Source organism: Ovis aries, chromosome 4 (assembly GCF_016772045.2).
Source record: "Ovis aries strain OAR_USU_Benz2616 breed Rambouillet chromosome 4, ARS-UI_Ramb_v3.0, whole genome shotgun sequence".
NCBI lineage: Eukaryota > Metazoa > Chordata > Mammalia > Artiodactyla > Bovidae > Ovis > Ovis aries.
The window spans coordinates 118,890,384-118,911,726 of NC_056057.1; the positions used below are offsets into that span (position 1 = coordinate 118,890,384).

General features: G+C 57.4%; 1 protein-coding gene across 1 annotated transcript in view; it reads right to left on the bottom strand.

Moving 5' to 3' along the window:
* Positions 1-16,286, bottom strand: part of CNPY1 (canopy FGF signaling regulator 1) — a 57,449-nt gene extending 41,163 nt beyond the window's left edge. The window contains exons 1-2 of the mRNA XM_042249062.2: positions 16,052-16,286; positions 24-136 (exon numbers count right to left, since the gene is read on the bottom strand). Of these exons, the coding sequence (XP_042104996.1) occupies positions 24-136; positions 16,052-16,154 (216 nt within the window). The 5' untranslated portion in view covers positions 16,155-16,286. The remainder of the gene's footprint in view (positions 1-23; positions 137-16,051) is intronic.
* Between the last annotated feature and the right edge of the window lie 5,057 nt (positions 16,287-21,343).

Below are 21,343 nucleotides of genomic sequence, written 5' to 3' on the forward strand. Positions count from 1 at the left end.
GGACATAATTTCTTTCCCGCTACCTTTCTCCTCTCCTGCGTCCCGTCAGGATTTATTCGGAAGGAGCCCACCTTGGTCTTCTCCTGCCGAGCCTTGGTGACGTCGTACTCCACTTCGTCCATCAGAGCCCTGCACGCTAAACAAGGCAAGGAGCACGCGTTACTCCTGGAAGGGCCCCCCACCCGAGCCTCAGCCCAGCTGCAGAGTCTCGAGCCCACAGTCCCCGGGGCTGGGACAAGCTCCTGTCCTCTGGTTGCCTCAGCACAGGCCAAGACGTGCAGAGTTCTCAGGGAGCCAGGCTGAGGCTTCCTTTGCTTATGCTTTTGCCCCTGTGTTTTTCATAAACCACATACATTTTACGTTTTCATGTAAAACACTTTTTTGTTAAAGAATAGAGAGGCCTTCGCTCCGAGTCTTTCAGAGTTCCCTGAGCCACACTGGGTCACAGCCATTACACCCTCGGAGCCTCAGCAAAGGGAAGCGCATTGTCAGAAACGGGGCCCTGCTCCCAAAGACACACTTTGGCTGAATTTAAAATCTCAGGGAACCTCTGAAACTGAACTTTCCACCCAGTTCTGGAGCTGATTCTGCTCCTCTTCTCAGGCAGGGCTGCCCAGCTGAGAATTCTCACCAAGAAAAAGTAAATGAAGTGACGATGCCTCCAACATCAGCCTCGTTTGCTCAACAGGACGCTGGTTCTGAAATTGCTGTCTTTGCCCCCATTCTGACACGGATGTCGGAGGAGCCCAGCAAAGCCTGGGCTGCCCACAGCCCCTCGCCTGGTGTTAAACGAGGCGCGCACACGTTTTCTGTCTGATTTGAGCGCTGCCTTTCGGGGGTGAACAGCATAACCTTTAAATTCCCAAATCTGAACACGGGCATGGCTGACCCTGGTTTTAGCACTGTTTCCTGGTTAGCATCACTGACTCAATGGACTTGAGTTTGAGCAAACTCTGGGAGATGGTGAAGGACAGGGAAGCCTTGTGTGCTGCCGTCCACGGGATCACAAAGAGTCGGACCTGACCAAGCGACTGGACAACCTGATCGTACACCATAGTGGGATGGCGTGGGCTCAGCCTGCGTCAACGGTAGCAAGGAGCAATCACAGTCTCGCCGACATCACTACAGACACGTCCTGCCTGCCCCATGCTGGGTCATGAGCCACACTTTCGACACTCCTCGGAGCCTGGAGAGTGACCCTGTGTCACGGTGAGGCTTAGAGAGACTGGACGACGTTCCCCAGTCCCACTCTGCAGGCCGCCCAGCACGTCTGCGGCGGCGCGCGGGCAAGCAATGGGTCACCCAGCCCAGCTGCTGACTGGGTGACCCTCGGGCAGTGTGAGCCGTCCTTGATCATTAGGGTTACCTACTATGGAGGTGCCGGCCTCCTGAGTGACACCTGCTCTTTCTCCATCCCCAGGGCTCCGAGAATAGCTCGTCGGTACATGGAGCCAGTGGGAGTTGGAAGGGCAGCAGACAGTGGCCCGAAGCCTGGAGAGCCTGGCATGGCCTGCTCCTCCAAGCCCAGCCTGCAGCCACACGCCTCCTTCCCAGCTTCCGGGGCCTTGTAACTTGGCATCCCAGCACCTTCCTGAAGGCTCTTGACCCTGTGATGCCCTCCTGTCACGCTGGACCAGTGCCCTGGGCTCTCGGGGCAGCTCTCCCGGCCCCCTGGATGGCAGCTTCCCTCCTCTGTGAGGGGCCTCAGCACTGCCCTTCCGAGTCCATTACAGCCCCAGGAAAGGGTCACCAGGGAGTCCCTGACCCGCCGAGCCCACTGGTGGGGGTGGGGACCACACACCCTCAGCCTCGCGGCTGGCGGATGGCCCAGCACCACGGCCGGGAGGCCTCTCAGGAAGAAAGCACGGGTGCCCATTGCGGCTGAGGACGGCTCAGGATCCCTGGGGACGGAAAGGTATGAGGAAGAGTGTCCTTGAGGCTCCTGACCCCGTTCACTCCTTGCTCCCAGGAAGGGGAAGGGAGTGGGAACCAGTCTCTCGGCCACAGGGAAGGGAACGGTCAGTGCGAAGGGGCAGTGGCTGGTGTGGCCACAGTGCTGAGAGGCGGCTTCCGGGGGCGACATGGGTCCCCCCAAGAGGGCCGTGGCAGGCCGGCCTGAGGAGCCCCGCGGAGCAGGGCCCGGGGGACCAGGGGCCTCCATGCTCCAGCAGTGCCCCCCAGCCCTTCCTGATACAGCTACTGCTTGGAGGGCAGTGGGGTCCCTCTTCACAGCCCAGGGCTTCTGAGCCTGCCCTGGGGTGCCTGCTTCGCTCCTCTGCCTCACTTAGCTCTCTCTTCATCAGAGGAGGATAACCTAGAAGCCACCTAGCGTCCACATCCACTCAGCAGACCGACCACCCCCGCCCAGCTGGACCCGGCAACCCTCCTGGGACCCCAGTCCTGCGTGGCTCTCTGCTCTGTGCCTGCAGACTCGGGTTCCAGGATGTTCCAGGATCTGGCAGGTCTAGGATGCTCCAGGGTCTGTGGAGCCCACGGGGTGAACCTGGCCGCCGTGCCTACCCCCCGGGCAATCTGTCCTGTTAATGTCCTGCTCCCTTCAGCTTGGGCCAAGTCTGGGGAGCGCCGGGGCAGGCTGGGGAGAGGAAAGCAGAGTTGACGGCGGGGTTGCCGTGGTCCCCACTCCCCTGGCCCTGCCTTCCCTTCTGTGGCACCAGCTGCCTGGAGTCCCAGCCTCCAGGGCCCACACTCGCAGGTCAAGCAGAGCGGCTCGGGGCAGAGGTGAGCCCCACCCACGCCGGAGACCGGGCTTCCCGGACAGCCCTGGAGGGCGTGAGGTCGTCCAGGCCTGCGTCCTGACCTCCCCTGCGCAGGGAAGGGGTGGCTCGAGCAGAACAGATCATTTCACATTTTCGCCCCAGGTCACAGAACAAGTTAACACAGTCACATCAGCGACCTGGGCCTCCAGATTTCTAGTCCGGCATTAATTTAAATGTTAATCTGAAATCTTCACTTAAGTCACTGGAGTTTCGAGTTTATTAGAGCAGGCGGCGGGCCTGAAGCCTCCTGGGGGGGTTGGCGGGTCACGTTGCCTGCCAGAGGGCGAGCCCTCCCCCCAGCTGGGCCTGCCTGTCTCCTCCCTCCGTCTGCCTCCTCCTCTCTCCTGGCCTTTTCTCTCTCTCTTGCTGAGAGTGAGACTTGGAAATGGGGAGGAGACGAGGCGGGTGTCGGAGCCGTCAGGATGGTCCCTGGGGGCTGCAGAGGGCAGGCTGGGGGCACCCCACTCCCAGCCCTGTGGGTGGGGACAGTGCCCGGGAAGCCTGCAGCCTGCTGGCCCCTGTGCTGACACCACTCCTGCAAGAGAACACGTGTGACATGGGGGTTCAGACCCCTCTTCCCACGGCCCACTCCTGCACCCTGCTGGACACACACCCTAGAGGCTCAGGAGTCACCTGCGTTCAAGGACCTGAAGTCTGCAAGGTGACGCAAAGAACAGGGGAGACGCAGGAGTAGGTCCCAGCCAGGCCCTCAAGGCACTTGCGTTTGCCTGGAGGGCAGCGAGCTCAGCAAGGGGCACAGAAACTCACAGTGCGGGGTGGGGGCTGCAGACACCCCGCTGGGACCAGTAGGGTGAGCGAGGCTGCCTGAACCCCCAGAGCCACCTGCAGCAGTTGGTCCGGGTGCCAGCATGGGTGACCAGCAGATTCTCCTGGCCAGATGCTAAGACACAGAGCCGGGAGGGGCCCAGGCTCTGCCTGCATCCCACCACCAAACTACCTGTCTCCTTTAAGCAGGGCCCCAGCTCCTCCGGGAAGGTGAGCCCTGACCCCTGGAGGGTGCTGTCCTGACAAGGGCGGCGCCCCCCAATACCCGTCAAAGGACGCTCAGTCTCCTGAAAGTGGAAGCGGTGCCCATTGCTCAAGTCTTTCTTGAAAGTTTTGTCCACAAGACCCAGAAGTGTGGGGGCCGGCGGCGCTGCTGTTCCATGAGGGGAGGGTGGGAAATGAGCTGAGAGGCCAGAGACGAGCCGCCCCAGTGACCCTGAGCTGGGGCCTGGAGGAGCACAGCCCCCCGGGAGTCCTCCAGGGCTGGAGACCCTGGCAGCCCAGAGCCGCCAGGGGAAGCGTGAGTGCCGGCCAGGCACACAGGAAGCTGGCTGGGCCTGGGAGCAAGCCTCGGCTTCAGGCGCCCTGCATCCTGTAGCCACCTCCCTCCTCCCCTCCCTCTCCCGCTCTCATGGGCAGAGCTGTGTCTGCCGGGATTTGTGCCTTGCCCCAGCACCGGTGGAGGTGACCTTATCCAGAGACAGGGTCTCGGCAGATGGTCAAGCTCAGATGAGGTCATTAGGGTGACTGGGTCTGGGAAGGAGAGGAAAGACCCAGAGACTGGGAGGGAGGGAGACACGGATGAAGACCCTCGGGGTGGCAGGCGCAGAGGCTGAGGCTATGCGCCTGCAAGCTGACGGTCATCAGCCTCCGCTCTGTGTCGGTAGAGGCGGGAAAGGCCCTCCTCAGAGGTTTCAGGAGGAATGCGGCCTCGCCGACACCTCGACTTCAGACCTCTGGTGTCCAGAACCATGAGGAAACGCACCTCTACTGTTAAGCCCGCTGGCACCCCGGGCACCACGTCTCAGCCGTGCCCGGTGCAGAGACGCGGCGTGAGGAAGGCATGGGCGAGGGCGGGGAGAGTCACGGCACGCGCGTGGCTGGACCTCAGAGTCTCCCGAGTGCCGGCGCTTGAGCCAGGCTCTGAGGACAAGCAGGAGATGGCCAGGGGGGACCGACAGAGACCACCAGCTCCCAGGAGTGGGTGTTTCCCCCGCGGGAGCAGCTGTGTCAGCCGGGGAGCGATGTATCAGCATTTGACCGATGGAATGACGCTACTGTAGTCGTGTCTTCCTGGCCCCACTTTCCTCATTCAGTTCTTTGCTATCAGTATATTCTCGACGTGCTGTGCAGCGGTGACTGTTATCAAAGCTGCGTATAATATCCCGCCGAGAAGATGCACCGTAATCTCCTTAACTCTTCTACCCGCTCCTGTCAAGTCGTTTCAGATGTTTAAAGCAGGGAAAATTTAGCCTTACAAAGGATCCTCATTAGCAAAATAGCTGCTTTTTAAATGAACCTGGAGACATCACTGTGTCTCATTCATCTGATCATTCAAGAAATATTAAAGCCCTTTCCCTCTTCTGGGCACTGTACCAGGTGCAGGAGTTACAAAGGAAGGTAAGAGAAGACCACCATCCTGACCACAGCCACTCAGGGTTTGCAGAGGACAGAGGAGTATGGGTCAGCTCCAGAAAGGAGAGCCTCATGTGCTCCGAGACGTTCTGAGATTAGGAAAGGCCGTATTTTGATGCCGTTCTATCTTCCCACACTGCTGGGCTGCCCAACAGCAATGAGGGGAGTGATGTGTGCAGGGCCAGGCCTCAAGGGGCCTGGGAGCGTTCACCTTTGCCCTCTTGGAATGTCTGACTGTCCTGTTCAGAGCCCAGAGGGACTACTGACCGAGAGGTCACGTGGGGACGGGCGGAAGCCAAGAGCCAGCACCCAGGCCCAGACCCTCCCTGGGGGGCCACTGCAGGACTCAGGCACACGAGTGAGCACAGGTGGAACCTGAAGGCCGCCAGCCCACTGCAGCCCACCCTGGGAGGATGGTCGGTTCACAGGCAGGCCTCTGAGGGTGGGAGGGCTGCACACGGGAGGGTGCAGGCGGCTGGGTGCAGGTGAGGCGTGTCCAGGCTCCTTGGGAGAGAGACCAGCAGATGCTAAACGCCAGTGTGAGGTCACGGTGTGTCTGAGACAGTGGGAAAAGAAGCCCGTCCACACGCCTGAGCAGGAGCGCATGAGAGGTGTGGGGCTTGTGAGGAGGCCACGGGCAGAGCAGGTCTGTGAATGGGTCACTAGTCTTGGGGCTGCCTGGAACACGTCATCGGTCTACGTGATTGTCTGGAGGCTGAGAGCCCCGAGGCCACCTGGACCTGGCGACGGCTACGCAGTGCCTGCCCACCGCAAAGCCCCTGATGACAGAGAGGAAACGTACTGCAGCGCACAGCCCTGGGTGGGGTCAGCAGAAGGATGGCGTGTGTGCCGGCCCAAGGCGGCATCCACTACGCTAACAGCCGTGCAGTAACTCATGATCCTACTTGACCAGTCTCTCATAAGAGGAAACTCGGGCTTCCCTGGTGGCCCGGTGGTGAAGAGTCCGTCTTGCAGTGCAGGGGACACTGGTTCGACCAGGTCCAGGAAGGACCTACACGCCGCGTGTGCCACAACTACTGAGCCCGCCGCCGCAACTAGTGAAACCTGAGCACCTGGAGCCCTTGCTCCGCAACGAGACGCCGCGGCCGTGAGAAGCTTGCACACAGCTAGAGAGTAGCCTCCACTCGCCACGGCTAGAGGAAGTCCTCATGGCAACGGAGACCCAGCACAGCCACGATACGTAAGCAAGACTGAAAGAAAGACCTTACCTCCAAATACAATTGCATTCACAGGTACAAGGGGGAGGACTTCGGCATATGAGTTTGCTGCTGCTGCTAAGTCACTTCAGTCGTGTTCAACTCTGTGCGACCCCACAGACGGCAGCCCACCAGGGATTCAGGAATTCTGAGTCCCTGGGATTCTCCAGGCAAGAACACTGGAGTGGGTTGCCATTTCCTTCTCCAATGCATGAAAGTGAAAAGTGAAAGGGAAATCGCTCAGTCGTGTCCGACTTCGCGACCCCATGGACCGCGGCCTACCAGGTTCCTCTGTCCATGGGATTTTCCAGGCAAGAGTCCTAGAGTGGACTTCTCTATGTCTTCTCCACGGCATATGAGTTTGGGGGAGCGCAATTCGGGAATAAAGTTTGTCTCCGGATAAAAAGACATGCCCAGAAGGGTTAGCTCAGGGTCTCAGCGACACCCCACCTCTGGCTCGGCTTCTCTGCCACCCTCGTGACTTTCCTGCCCAGGTGTGCAGTGTCACCTGTGGTCCTCAGATGCGACACCTAGAGTCGGAACAAGTATTTCCTCGCCTGTAAACTCCTGTTTGTAAGGAAAGTTCCAGATGCCCCTGGCGGACTCCCGCTCTCATTATCCAGAACTGTCCTGTGACCTGGCCTAACTCCGTCAGTGGTATGGAACAAAAATGATGATGTTCAGCTCAGCCCAACGGAGATCTACCCCCTGGAGCTAGAAAGAGTTAGCTCCTCGGAGGCTCTCTGTCCCTCTGTAGGTGGAGAAAATCCGAGTTCTGCCAGCAAGCCTGCGCCAGGCCCGGGGACCCCAGGAACATCTCAGTACTGGGCAGAGATTCAGGGAGGCAGCAGGTGGGGGCGGGGCCTGGAAAGAGGAGGCCCACCAGCTGGTGCAAAGACAGAGCCCAACCCAGAGGCTCCTGCGCGCATCTCCCCGCCCCAGCACGTCACCACGGCAACCCAGCGCCCCAGCGACTCCCCATCGAGTTTTAACCCAAATTACATTTTCCAGATCTAAAATCAGAGGCGCTGTGAGGATTCATGTTAACAACGTGAAGGTGTACAAAATGACGGCAGAATAGGCAAAACTGATCCGTGATACTTTCTAGTCGAACAGGCAAACCCTGGTTGTTCACAAGCCAAACTGACAGGCTTTTTCCTCCCACATTGCTCTCAGAGAAGGAAGCACTCTCGGGGTTTTCAGCGGCAGCGTTTGTTTTCCAGGGAACACTCCAGCTCCACTGTAATTCTATTCACCTCACTCCATCTTCCTCGACGCTCAGGACAGCAGGCTTCAGTCACCAGGGGAGGGACAATTACAGCCAGCAGATGCTGTTTACTCTGGGAGAAGTGTGGGCAGGTACACCCCTGGAAGATTTCCAGTACTAACAATACAAGGGTCTCCAGTCAGGCTTCAGGTGACCGGAAGTGTCACCGACCCAAACGCCTCTTAAATCTCGCTTATAATCTCTTTCTTTGGTTCAGGTCCTTCTCACCTGATTACTCTGAAAGTTTTTATTCTGCACATCTTGAGTACGAAACTTCTCTGAGACTTGGGAATGTTAAGAAAAGTATGGGCAAAGCATAAAACAGGCCGTGGGCCACTATTTTCACAAGGCATAGTCGGAGCTATCTGAGTGGGAATTCCGGCCCTCCAGGCCCTGTCAGTTAAAAACACCCTGATGTGATTAAAGGTCGTGAGGGATGCAAGCTATGATATCAGTTCAATTGCTCAGTCATGTCTGACTCTTTGCGACCCCATGGACTGCAGCACGCCAGGCTCCCTGTCCATCACCAACTCCCGGAGCTTGCTCAAACTCATGCCCAAGCTATTATATCTAGGATGGATAAACAACAAGGTCCTGCTGTACAACACAGAAAACTCTACTTAGTATCCTGTGGTAGCGGAAAAGAATACGAAAAATGTACATGTATGCGTTACTGAGTCACTTTGCTGTAGAGCAGAGACTAAGTGTAGTGAGTCAGCGATACTTCAGTTTGAAAAAGACCATCAGGGCACTGACTCCAGACCTGTCTGGGGAGCTGGGGGCCGCACGCAGGTGCGGTGGCTTCCACTGATGGGCCCACTGCATGCCGGCTCTGTGCTGAGGACTCTGCCCACCATCACAATGAAAACCCACAGAAGCTAGAGCAGCTCCTGCGTCATCGTCCCATTTCACAGATGAGAAAACTGAGGCTTGAGCAAGTAAGCAACTTGCTTCGGGTCACACACCGGACCACAGGGCAGAGATTCAAAAGCAGATGCATCTCCAGAACCCACCATGCTGCTGCTGCTGCTGCTACCGCTGCTAAGTCGCTTCAGTCGTGTCCGACTCTGTGCGACCCCATAGACGGCAGCCCACCAGGCTCCCCTGTCCCTGGGATTCTCCAGGCGAGAACACTGGAGTGGGTTGCCATTTCCTTCTCCAATGCATGAAAGTAAAATGTGAAAGTGAAGTCACTCAGTCATGTCCGACTCTTAGCGACCCCATGGACTGCAACCTACCAGGCTCCTCCATCCATGGATTTCTCGGGCAAGAGCACTGGAGTGGGGTGCCATTGCCTTCTCCGAGAACCCACCAGGGTCCCACCCAAATGCCCTCTGTGTGGAAAGATGGTAAACCAAGCCAGCGAGGGCAAGAGCGGGCAGATGGGGCCATCCAAGGACAGCGCGAGAGTGCTCACACGAGCCAGGTCATCAGGGAGGGCTCCGTAGAGACTGCCGTGGCCCCTGAAATCTCCATCATAAAAGGTGTGGTTGTAGAAAGAAGCTTAAATACAAAACTCTCCTGAGGTCTAATGAGCTGATGAAGACACAGCCCCAGCTGGTGTCATCCTGGATGCTCGAGAGCCCAGCCTGGGTGGATGTGCTCCCATCACCAGGGGCTCCTCTGTTCCTGCCAGAAGGACGCCTGCCTCCCGCAGAGGACGCAGACACCTGCTCTCCCCAGGAAGAAACTGACTTCCTGATAAAGCACCCAAGGACACTCAGGTCGATTCCAACAAGACCACGGTTCTCCTGCCTGTGGGTGAGGGTGGGCTGGCTCCCAGCGAGAGGTGGGTGTGGGAGGTGGATCTCAACAGGTAATCCCACTCGGTGGTGAAGCTGCAGTTACCTGGCTGGTTAAGAAGCCGGTGTTTCCAGAGCAGCGATATAAACCGTCCTGAGCGAGCAGAGGCTTGACTGCCTCTGCAGACACACACCCATCTACAGAAGGGTGGAGGGAGAAGACCCCACTCTGATGGGGACCCTGGCTCTGCAACATAACCTTGCAGTTCTTGTCTGCCCACGTGGGGCATTGGGTCAGCCATCTGACTCCAGGGGACTGAGGTGGAAGGGACAACCTGCCAGGTCTGAGCCCACTAGTCCTCTTGGCACCATAAACTGGCCAGAGAAGAGCACGGCTCTCCCAGCCCCAGGTCAGAGGAGGAGGAGTCACGTATGGGACAGGCCTGGACCAACATTACCCGGGAAACGTGCCTGCTGAGCCTACACACTTGAGTTAGTCGCTCAGTCGTGTCTGACTCTTTGCGCCCCATGGAGTGTAGCCCAGCAGGCTCCTCTGTCCACGGAACTCTCCAGGCAAGAATACTGGAGTGGGTAGCCATTCCCTTCTCCAGGGGATCTTCCTAATCCAGGGATCAAATCTGGGTCTCTTGCACTGCAGGCAGATTCTTTACCATCTGAACTACAAGGGGCTAGGCATCTGGCCCCCGTCAACCAGCAGACTTGGAGGGAAAAGCGCCACTAAGGCTTGTTTGTTACGCAGCAGTAGCTGGCTGACAGTGTACACACAAATCAAAGAAGAATTTAGGACTTAGACACTGGGGGTGGATGCTAGATGCTGGCTTGGGTGTTTAGTTTTTCAGATCAAGTAAGTTATAAAACAACACAGGGAAAGTGCAGATGGAGAAAGACCCCATAGTGGTGTCAGATGCTTTAAATAAATGAGGGTGGGCCCAGGGTGATGTCCACAGCAGTGTCGTGAATCACCATGGCATCAGGGAGCTGTGCACAGGCCTGGCTCAGTTTCAGAAACACGGCATTAGCAACAGCGCTCAGTGAACAGTTCCGGCTGCTCCTTTCCCAGGCACGTGGCAAGTGGGGCTCAGCCTCCCTGGGCTTCCTACGCTGGCTTCGGGTGGAGCCAAGTGTCAGCCACGGCTGAATCTCGGCATCTGCGTGCTGGCCAGGGCCCTCTGAGGCTCTCTGCCTTCGCCCGTGACAACTGCCAAACGGCCAGGCTGCCCACAGGGCAGGGAGAAGCGCCTCACGATGGGAAGCACTGGGAGCGATTGTTACCCAGCGCGGCTCGTCCTGTCCTGACTGCCTGCCACCTGGGATGTCACCCACCCAGCTCCCTGCCAGGAAGGGGACCTCGCCCACACCCGGGCTCCCCAGGGTTTGGCTGGCATGGGCCCCTGGGGCTGGTTTCGGGATGCCCACTAGAGGGGACCCCAGTGCAAATCATAAGGGATGCAAGAAGCAGTGTATCAGTAGGGCTCGGGGGCAGGTGGTCCCTGAGAGTCCAGACACACAGACCGTCCATGTCTGAGACCCTGCAAGGCTCCTGGGACAGACCGACGGGGCGGGGCCGCCCGCGCTGTCGGCTCTGCGGCCGCCTTGAAGCCCTGGCTTGTGAACAGGGGCTCTGCACCAGCCTTTCTCCCGCACCTCGTGAATTATGCAGCGGTCCCGGCCCGGGGTCCTGAGTGACCAAGAGTTGCCTCGGAACAGGGTCCAGAACAGAAGGCCAGCCCTCCGTGCCAGGCTAGGGACCTGGGCTCAGGAGGAGGTGGGCACCGAGGCTGGACGCAGATGGGGGCGGCTCTGCCATTGGCGAGCAGGACCCCTCGGCCAGGGCTCAGTCTCAGCACCCTGGACAGCGCCCCTCGCCAGAGACTGTGGCCCAGAGCGCTGCCCACTCAGGAGCCTGGCCCCGTCACTGCTCTGAATATCTCCCGCCTCCCTGAGAGCCGGTGGTGTCACCCAGCTACCTGTGGGCACCTGAGGCATGTGGTCTTGGGACGAGGAAGCAGCCAGGGCTCAAACTGAGGTCGGCAATGGGGAAAACGTGACCGGGAAGGACGGGAAGCCTGGTGGAACACGCAGACCTCCCCACTCAGACAGAGGAGCTGAGGTCTCTCAAAGACGTGGAGCATCAGGGCCTGGGCAGTGGGGTGGGGTGGTGATGGAGAAAGACTCAGGGCCCCGGGGACATGGTCTCAGGGAAGCCCCGAGCGAGCCATGCTGAGCCTTTCCCAGCAGGCCTGGTGGGGACCCCGAGGCCTCTGGTCTCCTGGGGACAGGCGGTCCCTCACCACCAGGCTGACCAAAGAGTGGTGGCTTTCGCCCCCCAAGGTCCCCTACAAGCCCCCTCCTCCAGGGGACGTGATGGGAACCGAGCAGCTCTTTGCCATCACCTGATTCCCAATGAACTTGTTAAAGCGTTTTTAGTGTAATGGAAACATTAGATCAATTCTGAGCAGCAATGGTTGTCACTAAATCAATAGCCTGTGTGGCGCTGCCCGCTGACGGCTGACACACTCGCATGAAGGTCTACCAAGAGCTGCGGAGGACAGAGGGCCACCCCCCACGAGGCGAGGGGGCGCAGAGGAGGAGGGCCAGGAGAGGGAAACCGGCTCAGTCCGCAGGTCGAAGCGCAAGAGGCGGTTGTCTCCATGCTACAGGTGCCCCAAGAATAGTGGGTGATGGTGGAGGGGGTCAGGACCAGATGCTCCGCACCAATGCTTGTGCAGCTGGGCCAGGGCAGGCCCACACCCTCCAGGGGTCTCCCCACCTGCTCCATCTTTATCTCCTCTCCAAATGAGCCCAGCAGATCAAAGGGCTGGTGAGAGTGGAGGAAGGAACAGACCCTGTGGCAGGAGGGACTGCCCTGGGAGCACAGAGGTTAGGATGCTGAGCTTCCAGTGCAAGGCACAGATTCCGCCCCTGGTTGGGAAGCTTCGACCCCACGTGCCTCGAGGCCTGGCCAAAAACTGGGGGAAGCGGTACTAAAACAGAGTAGACGCGGGCTTTGTGCGGAGAACGGGGGGGAGGGTGAAGGCAGGAAGTGGGGGCCAGTCGGGAACAAACGAGGCCCGAGGTGCTGGTGGCTGCCCTGCTCAGCAAGGAGTGGACAGCTCCGCACGGCCTTGGAGGAGAACTGTCGGGCGAGCCTCAGGCAGAGAGCAGAGCAAGGAGTCAAAGGCGGGGCCTGGTCCTCTGCTCCTCGGCTGAGCTGAAGGCGGAGACACTCGGGGGCTGTGCAGGCGGGGCGGCGTGGGGCGAGGTCCGTTTTGGAGGCGATGCCCTGGCAGGGTCGGCTCAGCAGGATGGTCTCGAGTCCTGCGACTCAGGCTGCCACAGACAGAGGCCCTCAGCCCCTGACCCCCACCCACCCTGGGGCCAGCTGGGTGTTGCCTTTTGTCCTGAGGGGCCAGACTTCAAAAGTGGCCGCCTAACCTTCCAGGGTAGACAGATGTTTGGGTCAAGCTCCCCAAGCTCACAGACAGGTGGCCTGACATTCAGGGGTTAGGACTTTGCAGCCAAAACTTAAGCATCAAATACTTAAACACACACACAAGCACATATACACACAGAGACACACAGACACATATACATATACACACAAACACACACAGAGAGACACATATATGTATACACACATATACACAGACACAGATGCACACATACACACAAACACGTATACAGACACATATACACATACATACACATACACACAGAGACACATACACACATATACACACACAAACGCACATAGAGAGACACATATACACAGAGACACACAGACATATATACTCATACACACACACATACACATACGTACACATACACACAGACACATACACACATATACACACACAAACACACAAATGCACATAGAGACACACACACAGACACACAGACACATATACACATACACACAAACACACAGAGACACATACAAGTACACACACATATACACACAGATGCACACACACACACATATACAGATACAGACACATATATGCAGACATATACACACACAAACACACAAACGCACATAGAGAGAGACAGATATACACAGAGACACACACATATACTCATACACACACACACACAGACACGTATATACACACACGCAAAAGCACATAGAGACACATATACACAGAGACACACAGACACATATACTCATACACACACACACAAACAGACACATATACACATACATTCACATACACCCATATACACAGAGACACAGAGACACACAGAGACATACAGACACACATACATACACATACACACACACACACACACACACACACACACACACACACGAGCCTCACGCTGTCCAGTGCAGTAAAGTCACATCAGCCAATCTCAAAGCCACAGCTGAGGCTTCAGATGCTTTTGGGGGTAAAGAGGGGCCGGGCTTCTGCTTCCAGGGGCACCGGGGAGGGAGGATGTAACTAAGGGCCTGGATGAGGGTGGTGGGGAGCCAAGGGGTCACCAGGGGGCAGGCCTGAGCTCCAGCATTCAGACATGGGAGGGGGGCCACAGAGGAGCCCAAGAGGAGCTGGGAGAAAGCCAGGAGGGCAGAGGGCAGAGGGCAGGAAGGCAGAGGGCAGAGGGCAGGAGGGCACCATCGTGGGTGTGCCTTCCCCTCCTCTCACACTTGGCCTTGCTTTCTCTACAGCTTCTCCTCTAAGGGTCCACAACCTCTCTCCACGGCCCCTGGAGATGCCCACAGGCACAAGCGTTCACTGGTTCTGGAATCATTCAGAGACGCAAGAGAGCACAGGGGGATCCAGACTGCGGAACCCAGCTCCGTGGGTGGGCCTGGCACTGCCCCTCACCGGCTGAATGACCTCGGGAGAACCTCAGTTTTGCTAGTTTCCTCATCTGTCAAATGTTGGCGATCATTCTATCTACCTGTCTTAGGTTGAGTTCCCGCCAAAACAAAGGAGTGGGAGGGACCTGAAGAGATGAGCAGAGAGGCTGCGAGGAGGCAGTCGTGAGATTCAGTCCTTTGTGCGCCTGGAGGATGTCCTGAGCAGGGCTGGGTGACTGGAGCCCATGGGCCAGAACTGGCCCTCTGCTTGGTGTTATAAATAAAGCTTTATTGGAACACAGGCACACCCAATTGTCTGCATGTTCTGTACATTAGGGTTTCCCAGGTGGCGTTAGTGGTAAAGAACCCACCTGCCAATGCAGGAGACCTAAGAAAACTAGGTTTGATCCCTGGGTTGGGAAGATCCCCTGGAGAAGGGAATGGTAGCCCACTCCAGTATTCTTGCCTGGAGAATCCCATGGACAGGGGCCTGGCGGGCTACAGTCCATGGAGTCGCAAAGAGTTGGACACAACTGAAGGAACTCAGCATGCAATGAGAGCCTGAGGTGGGTGGGGCCCAGCTCTGAGGATCCGGGGACCTCAGTGAGTCCCTGGGGATTCTCAGCAGATCCCCTGCCCCCAGGCCTCAGGGGCACCGCCCTCTCCCATCTCCCTCCTTGGCCCCCAGCTTGAGGTCCCTTCTCCACTGTAGGTTATACGCCTCCACCCCACCTGCCCCTCTGCACGCTGTCCCCAGGCCCTGGCCCTAAGGGACTCCCTCCTCCCATCCCCCACCCCACCACGTCCAAGAGCCCAGCCAGGAAAGCCGGCACAGGTCAGTGACTGCACTCTCACTGCCCGGACAGGCGTGGCTCCCCTCTCCACCCAGAGACCAGGAGCCACGTGATGGGTCTGTGCAGAAGCAAACAGCAGAGCGGGGCTCATGCTTGACCAGAGCCAACAGACGTTTCTGCTGGCATGAGTGGCCTCCCGGTTCCACGGTCTCGTCCCCACTGAGATGGCCGGTCAAAGCCCGTGTGCTCCTCCCCAGATCCCCGATCCTCCTTAATGATGCCCCGCTCATCGGTGTGACTGAAGGACCACCCTAAAAAGACTAAAACCCACCTGCAGGTTCTACAAAGGGCAAGCTTACAGCCCAAATCAGCTGTGACTAGCTCGTCACCCCAGGAGAGATGTCACTAAAGTGCCCAGGCCCCATGTGCCAGTGTGACCCCACAGCTGAGCCGACACCCCAAGTTCAGTTCAGTTCAGTCGCTCAGTCATATCTGACTGCGACCCCATGAACCGCAGAACGCCAGGCCTCCTTGTCCATCACCAACTCCCAGAGCTTACTCAAACTCAGGTCGAGTCGGTGATGCCATCCAACATTCTCATCCTCTGTTGTTCCCTTTTACTCCCGCCTTCAATCTTTCTCAGCATCAGGGTCTTTTCAAATAAGTCAGCTCTTCTCATCAGGTGGCCAAAGTATTGGAGTTTCAGCTTCAGCATCAGTCCTTCCCATGAATATTCAGGGTTGATTTCCTTTAGGATGGACTGGTTGGATCTCTTTGCAGACACCCCATGACGGCCCCCAAATGAAGCCCAGAGACGGGAACTGAGCACCCAGGCTCAGGGCGAAGCTGCAAGAGGCTCCATAGCCGCTCCCATAACCTCTGGACCCCGGCCCAGGCCGGGGGCCCAGTGGGAACCCTAGAGAGCTTCCTGTTGGGGTGCCGGGGGACGGGGAAGGCGGGCTGTCCAGCCGCGGGGACACTGGGCCTGCGCCGCACCCCTACACTCACCTCCACAGAACACGTCCGGTTCCCGGGGGTCCCGGGCCGCTGGCAGCCCCGCCAGCAGGACCAGCAGGGCCAGCAGGACCACGGGCCGCAGCGAGCGCATCATGCTTGCGCCGCCTCCTCTCCGCGCCGTCTGGCCTCAGGGTGTCTCACCGGGAGACCCAGCGGATGCCTGGCCGCCCTGGGCGCCTGAAGACCAGCCCAGCCCTGGGCGCCACACCTGTGCGCGCATCCCGGGGCACACAGCTACCTCCTCTGCCAGGCAAGCCACCGCCCCGCCCCGCCCCGCCCCAGCCCGGCCCCAGCCTCCAACCCCACCCCAGTGCCTGTCCTGGCCCAGGAGTCCGCCTCCTTCCCAGATCCCCCCCCACTACTTGCGTGCCCATGTCCCAGGCCTGGGTCCCCACGCCCTCTCCAGGTCCCCTCACCCCAGCCCTGGGCAGGAGGCCCCTTGAGCCAGGCCACCTGCCTCACACCTCGTGCATGCAGACCCTCACCCTGCAGCAAAGACAGGAGGTGCCCCGGGTCACTTGGCCCCGGAGGGCCTTGCTCCCAACACTGCTCAACGGGGTAAAGGAATGTCCTCCTGGGCACTCCCTGGGAGGGTCCCAGCCCTTCCCGGATGGGGACACTGGTCCTACCCCCCCAGCCCTCTCTCCCCACTCCCCCCATCAATCCCTTTTCTTCCCACCTGTCACACCCACTCACCCCACAAGCCTGAAAGGGATGGATAAATTAAGCATCACATTTACATTTAAACAGGAACTGCCTTAAACATCAGCAGGGCATCCTTTTTTTTTTTTTTTTTTGCAAACGAGTCTCATGCAAACCCCACAGGAAAAGCGGCCAGGTGCGGGCCCGCGGGGAACCCGGCCCCAGACACACCCCGCCCTCAGTCACCTGACACCCCGCTGCAGGCTTCGGGCAGACTGTGGCGGAGAAAGAAGGATGGTTCAGTGCGGGAGATGCTTTTTTTAATTTCCTCCAAGTAATCTGAATAATTTCCTCCATATTCCCCAGATCCCTGCTTTCTCGAGCGAGCAGAAAATGCCAGCTCTGTCTGTGCTTCTGAGCACCTGGTCTCTAGGATGCTGGGCTCTGAAGGTGAAACGGGGGTATTTCAGGGGGATGGGCAGAGTGGGAAAGATGAGAGAAAGATGAGAGAAAGAAAGAAGGGGAAGGGAAGGGGCGGGGGAGAAGCGACGCTGTCCCTTCGCGGATTGGCCGTTCCTCTAGGGAGCCTGGCACCCTTCAGTGGAGAAGACGTTTCTGGAGAGCAAGTTCGAGGTACTCACTGTTTATTACTACTGGGGTGTCACTGCCCCCAGGCTCTCTGGGACAAAGATGAGATTTACGTACACTTCGCCATACACCCAAGTGGCGCTAGTGGTAAAGAACCGGCCTGCCAACGCAGGAGATGTAAGAGACACAGGTTCAATCCCTGGGTTGGGAAGATCCCCTGGAGCAGGGCAGCAACCCACTCCAGTATTCTTGCCTGGAGAATCCCACAGACAGAGAAGCCTGGCAGGCTACAGTCCATAGGGTCGCAAAGAGTCAGACAGGACTGAAGCGACTTAGCATGCACACGTATAGACACACTCACCCCAACGCACACACGTCGCCATGGCTACATCGAGACGGATGAGTTGATCCCGTGTCTCCAACCCAGCCCAGCCCCTCAGATTCTTTGTAATCTTCTCCCTTTGTGGCATTAGTAAACCCCTTCTCGGAGAGCAAGAATCCCGGCTTCCGTTTCCCTCACAGGGTGTCTTTGTGGCTCAGCTTCCTGCCTGTCCCCCTAAGGGTCCAGTCACCTTGTGACCCTGCTGCCCATCACTTGGCCCCCAGCTGTGCCGGGTCATCTGGGTCCAAGGAATGGGACTTGGTTCTGATAAACAATAGCCTTGTATTATATTCACCTTCAGAGGAGCACCGAAGAATTGATGCTTCTGAATGGTGGTGCTGGAGAAGACTCTTGAAGAGTCCCTTGGACTGCAAGGAGATCCAACCAGTCCATCCTAAAGGAAATCAGTCCTGAATATTCATTGGAAGGCCTGATGCTGCACCTGAAACGCCAGTCCTTTGACCACCTGCTGGGAAGAGCTGACTCATTGGAAAAGACCCTGATGCTGGGAAAGATTGAAGGTGGGAGGAGAAGGGGACGACAGAGGATGAGATGGTTGGATGGCATCACCGACTCGATGGACGCGGGTTTGAGCGAGCCCCGCAGTCGGTGATGGACAGGGAGGCCTGGTGTTCTGCAGTCCATGGGGTCACAGAGTCAGACAGGACTGAGCAGCTGAACTGAACTGATGCTCACCTTTCCCCCCACGGTGTCACCTGAGGAAGATTCAGCCGTTTGTTCACAAGCACTGACTGCAGTCATAGGACGTTGATCTTTAAACGGAGCAGCAGTGTGCCCAGCTTAGAGTGCCAGTTCCCAGCTCCGCTGCTCCTAGGTATGGACGCTGGACTAATTTCTGGCCAGTGAGACGTAAGCAGGACTTAGGGAGAAGCAGGATTTCTGAAAATCTCAGAAGCAGGAAGACAGCGGCCTTAGATCCCTTTTGCCTTTCCTTTGTCCTTGCTTCTTCTTTGGAATGTGGATCTGATGGCTGGAATTCCTGCAGGCTTCCTGGACCCTGAGGCAGGCTGGAGGTGGAAAAGCAGAGAGCAGATGCAGACGAGACCCCAGGAGTTTGGATGCTGACGCCGATGTGCAGCTTCCACCCCAGCCCATAACTGCTGACTTTGGGCCTTCTCTTAATATAAGAGAAAAGTTCATTTCCACCAGGTTTAAGCCATTGTAACTTTTAGCACAAGTTGGGAGAAAGCTGAATGAAATCCGTAACTGAAAGAGCAGAGAGGTGATGTCCCCCCTCCCTCTAGGGAAGCTCCTTGGTCCCCCGTGCAGAAGTGGCAACTCCAAGGACTCCGGGCCCCTGGGCCCAGCTGTTCGGAAAAGGGGAGCACCCCGTCCTAGAGCAACCTGTCAGTAAGCTGGACGGGGTCCATGTGGTCTTGGGAGGGAGAGCTGAGGCTGGGGAGCCTGTAGGAGGAGAGGAGGCTGGGGTCTGGGGCCAGGCCCTGCATAAGCCCGGGGAGGGCAGAGGAGCCAGGGAAGGGGAGAGAGCCCTCAGGCCCTGTGCGACCCGGCCTCAGCCACGGGGGCCTGGATCTGTAGCGGAGACCCAGCTTCCTCGTACCTGCATCTCAGCACCCACACAGCCCAGCCCCAGGAAGTTGTCCCTCACCCCCACCACTCCCCTAGGCCCCAGATCTGCTTTGCTTTTAACTCTCTTGATTTTGTTTCCCAAATATTTCTGGATCAGGCTGCTCCTTGCCACCCCCTCTACACACACACACACTCTGAGGGGCAACCTTCTGGCTGCCCAGCTGCACAGTCTTGCCGGGTGCGCCTGCGGCCCCTCGGACCACCCGCTTGTGCTTTGCACGTGGCCAGAGGGAGCTTTCCACAGGCCAGCCTGAGGGGACCAGGAAGGTGGTGTTTCCACTAAGAGATGGTCCAGTGAACCGTCTTGGAATGTACATCACAGAGGGGCCGGTCCGGATGGACTAAGAAAGGAAACCACAGGGGCTTCCCTAGGGGTCCAGAGGCTAAGACGCCACACTCCCAATGCAAGGGGCCTGGGTTTGATCCCTGGTCAGGGAATTAGATCCCACACCCCACAACAAACACCCGGCACAGCTAAATAAATAAATAGAAAAAAAGGAAGGAAACCGTAAAAATACTAGAATAAATTACAGGAGAGTATTTATTATACACTTGTAGAGTGAGGCAAGCCTTTCTAACCATTACCGCCCCCCAAGTCATAAAAGAAGAGAGCAAGCACCCTTGTAGCCGTGGAAAAATTGAAATCAGGACTTCTCCGGCTGCCCAGAGGTTGTGACTCTGCCCTTCCACTGCAGGGAGCATGGGTTTCTTTCCTGATGGGCAACGAAGGCCCAAAAGTCACGTGGTGCGGCCAAAAAAGAATAAAAGAAAATCAATTGGCAGAAAGCAGATTTTTAGGGCCACAAAATGGTTCTGGAGGATGCTGTACTGACGTCACTGCACGCTTGTCCAAACCCGTGGCATGTACCAGAGCAGGAGGGAACCTCAATGGAAGCGGTGGACTCTGGACAGTGATCACACGTGATGTGTGTTCATCAGCCGTAACAGTAAACCGGACATACGAGATAGTGAACGTGGGGTGCTGATAGAGGAGGCTGACTGCATCTGGGGGGCCGAGGGAATACAGGAAATCTTTGTCATGATGCTCGGTTTTGCTGTGAACCTAAAATCACTCTGAAAAATAAAGGCTATTAAAAGCAAAACCAGAAAATTAAATCGAACCACCTTATTGAAAACTGAGTAAGAATTTGAACAAAAGATGAGTAAAACGGGGACTTCCCGGGTGGTCCTGGGGCTAAGATGCTGCCCTCCCGATGCAGGGGGGCCCCAGTTCAGTCCCTGGTCAGGGAATCAGGTCCCACACGGTGCAATGAAGATCCGCCACGCCACAACTGATCTCCTGTGCAGCCAAATAGATAAATAAACATCTCATTTAATAAAAGATGAGCAAAATAAAAAGGCTGATTTGGTACTGGTGAGATGAGACCTCGTACTGGTGGAGACGCATATAGGACTCAACAGAGGGCATCGTGTCAGAATAGTGACGCAAATCACAAGGACACACACTTGGTGGGGGCCCAATGGTTCCAAGTCCAGGAGTTTGGGCCACACTTGCGCGTGCACAGATGCAAAATGACTCACGAATGAAGTCATTACATTTACAAAGACTTTCCAAACCGTGCATGTAACATAGTAAGCTACCCTCGGGAAAAAACGCAGTATTTCTGGAAGGAATCTAAGATAACTCTGAATATCCGCCTCCTCTGGGCTGGAGAATCAAGTAATAAAGACCAGGATTTCCTGAGTGACAGGAGTGTGTTTGTGATGCTAGGCGGGCCCTGAGAGGGTATGCCAATCACGTGACCCAGAGTTTTGGGATGGGGCTGGTGTCTCGAAGACCAGCCACCCGATTGGTTAGACTGAGCAGAGGGTGGGGCTTGGAGCTAGGTGCTCCTCGCGTGCCCTGGGGGAAGCGAGGGGGCTGGAGGCGGAGCTCAGGATGGAGACAGCCCGTCATCAGTCCCGCCGCTGCGCCTTGAGAGGCCAAGGAGAACTCTGGAGCCTGAGGCTCAGTGGTGCTTCCCGGCCCATGAGGCTCAGTGGTGCTTCCCGGCCGATGCAGGAGAGCGCTGATGTCCCGGCTCCACCAGGAAAGGGCC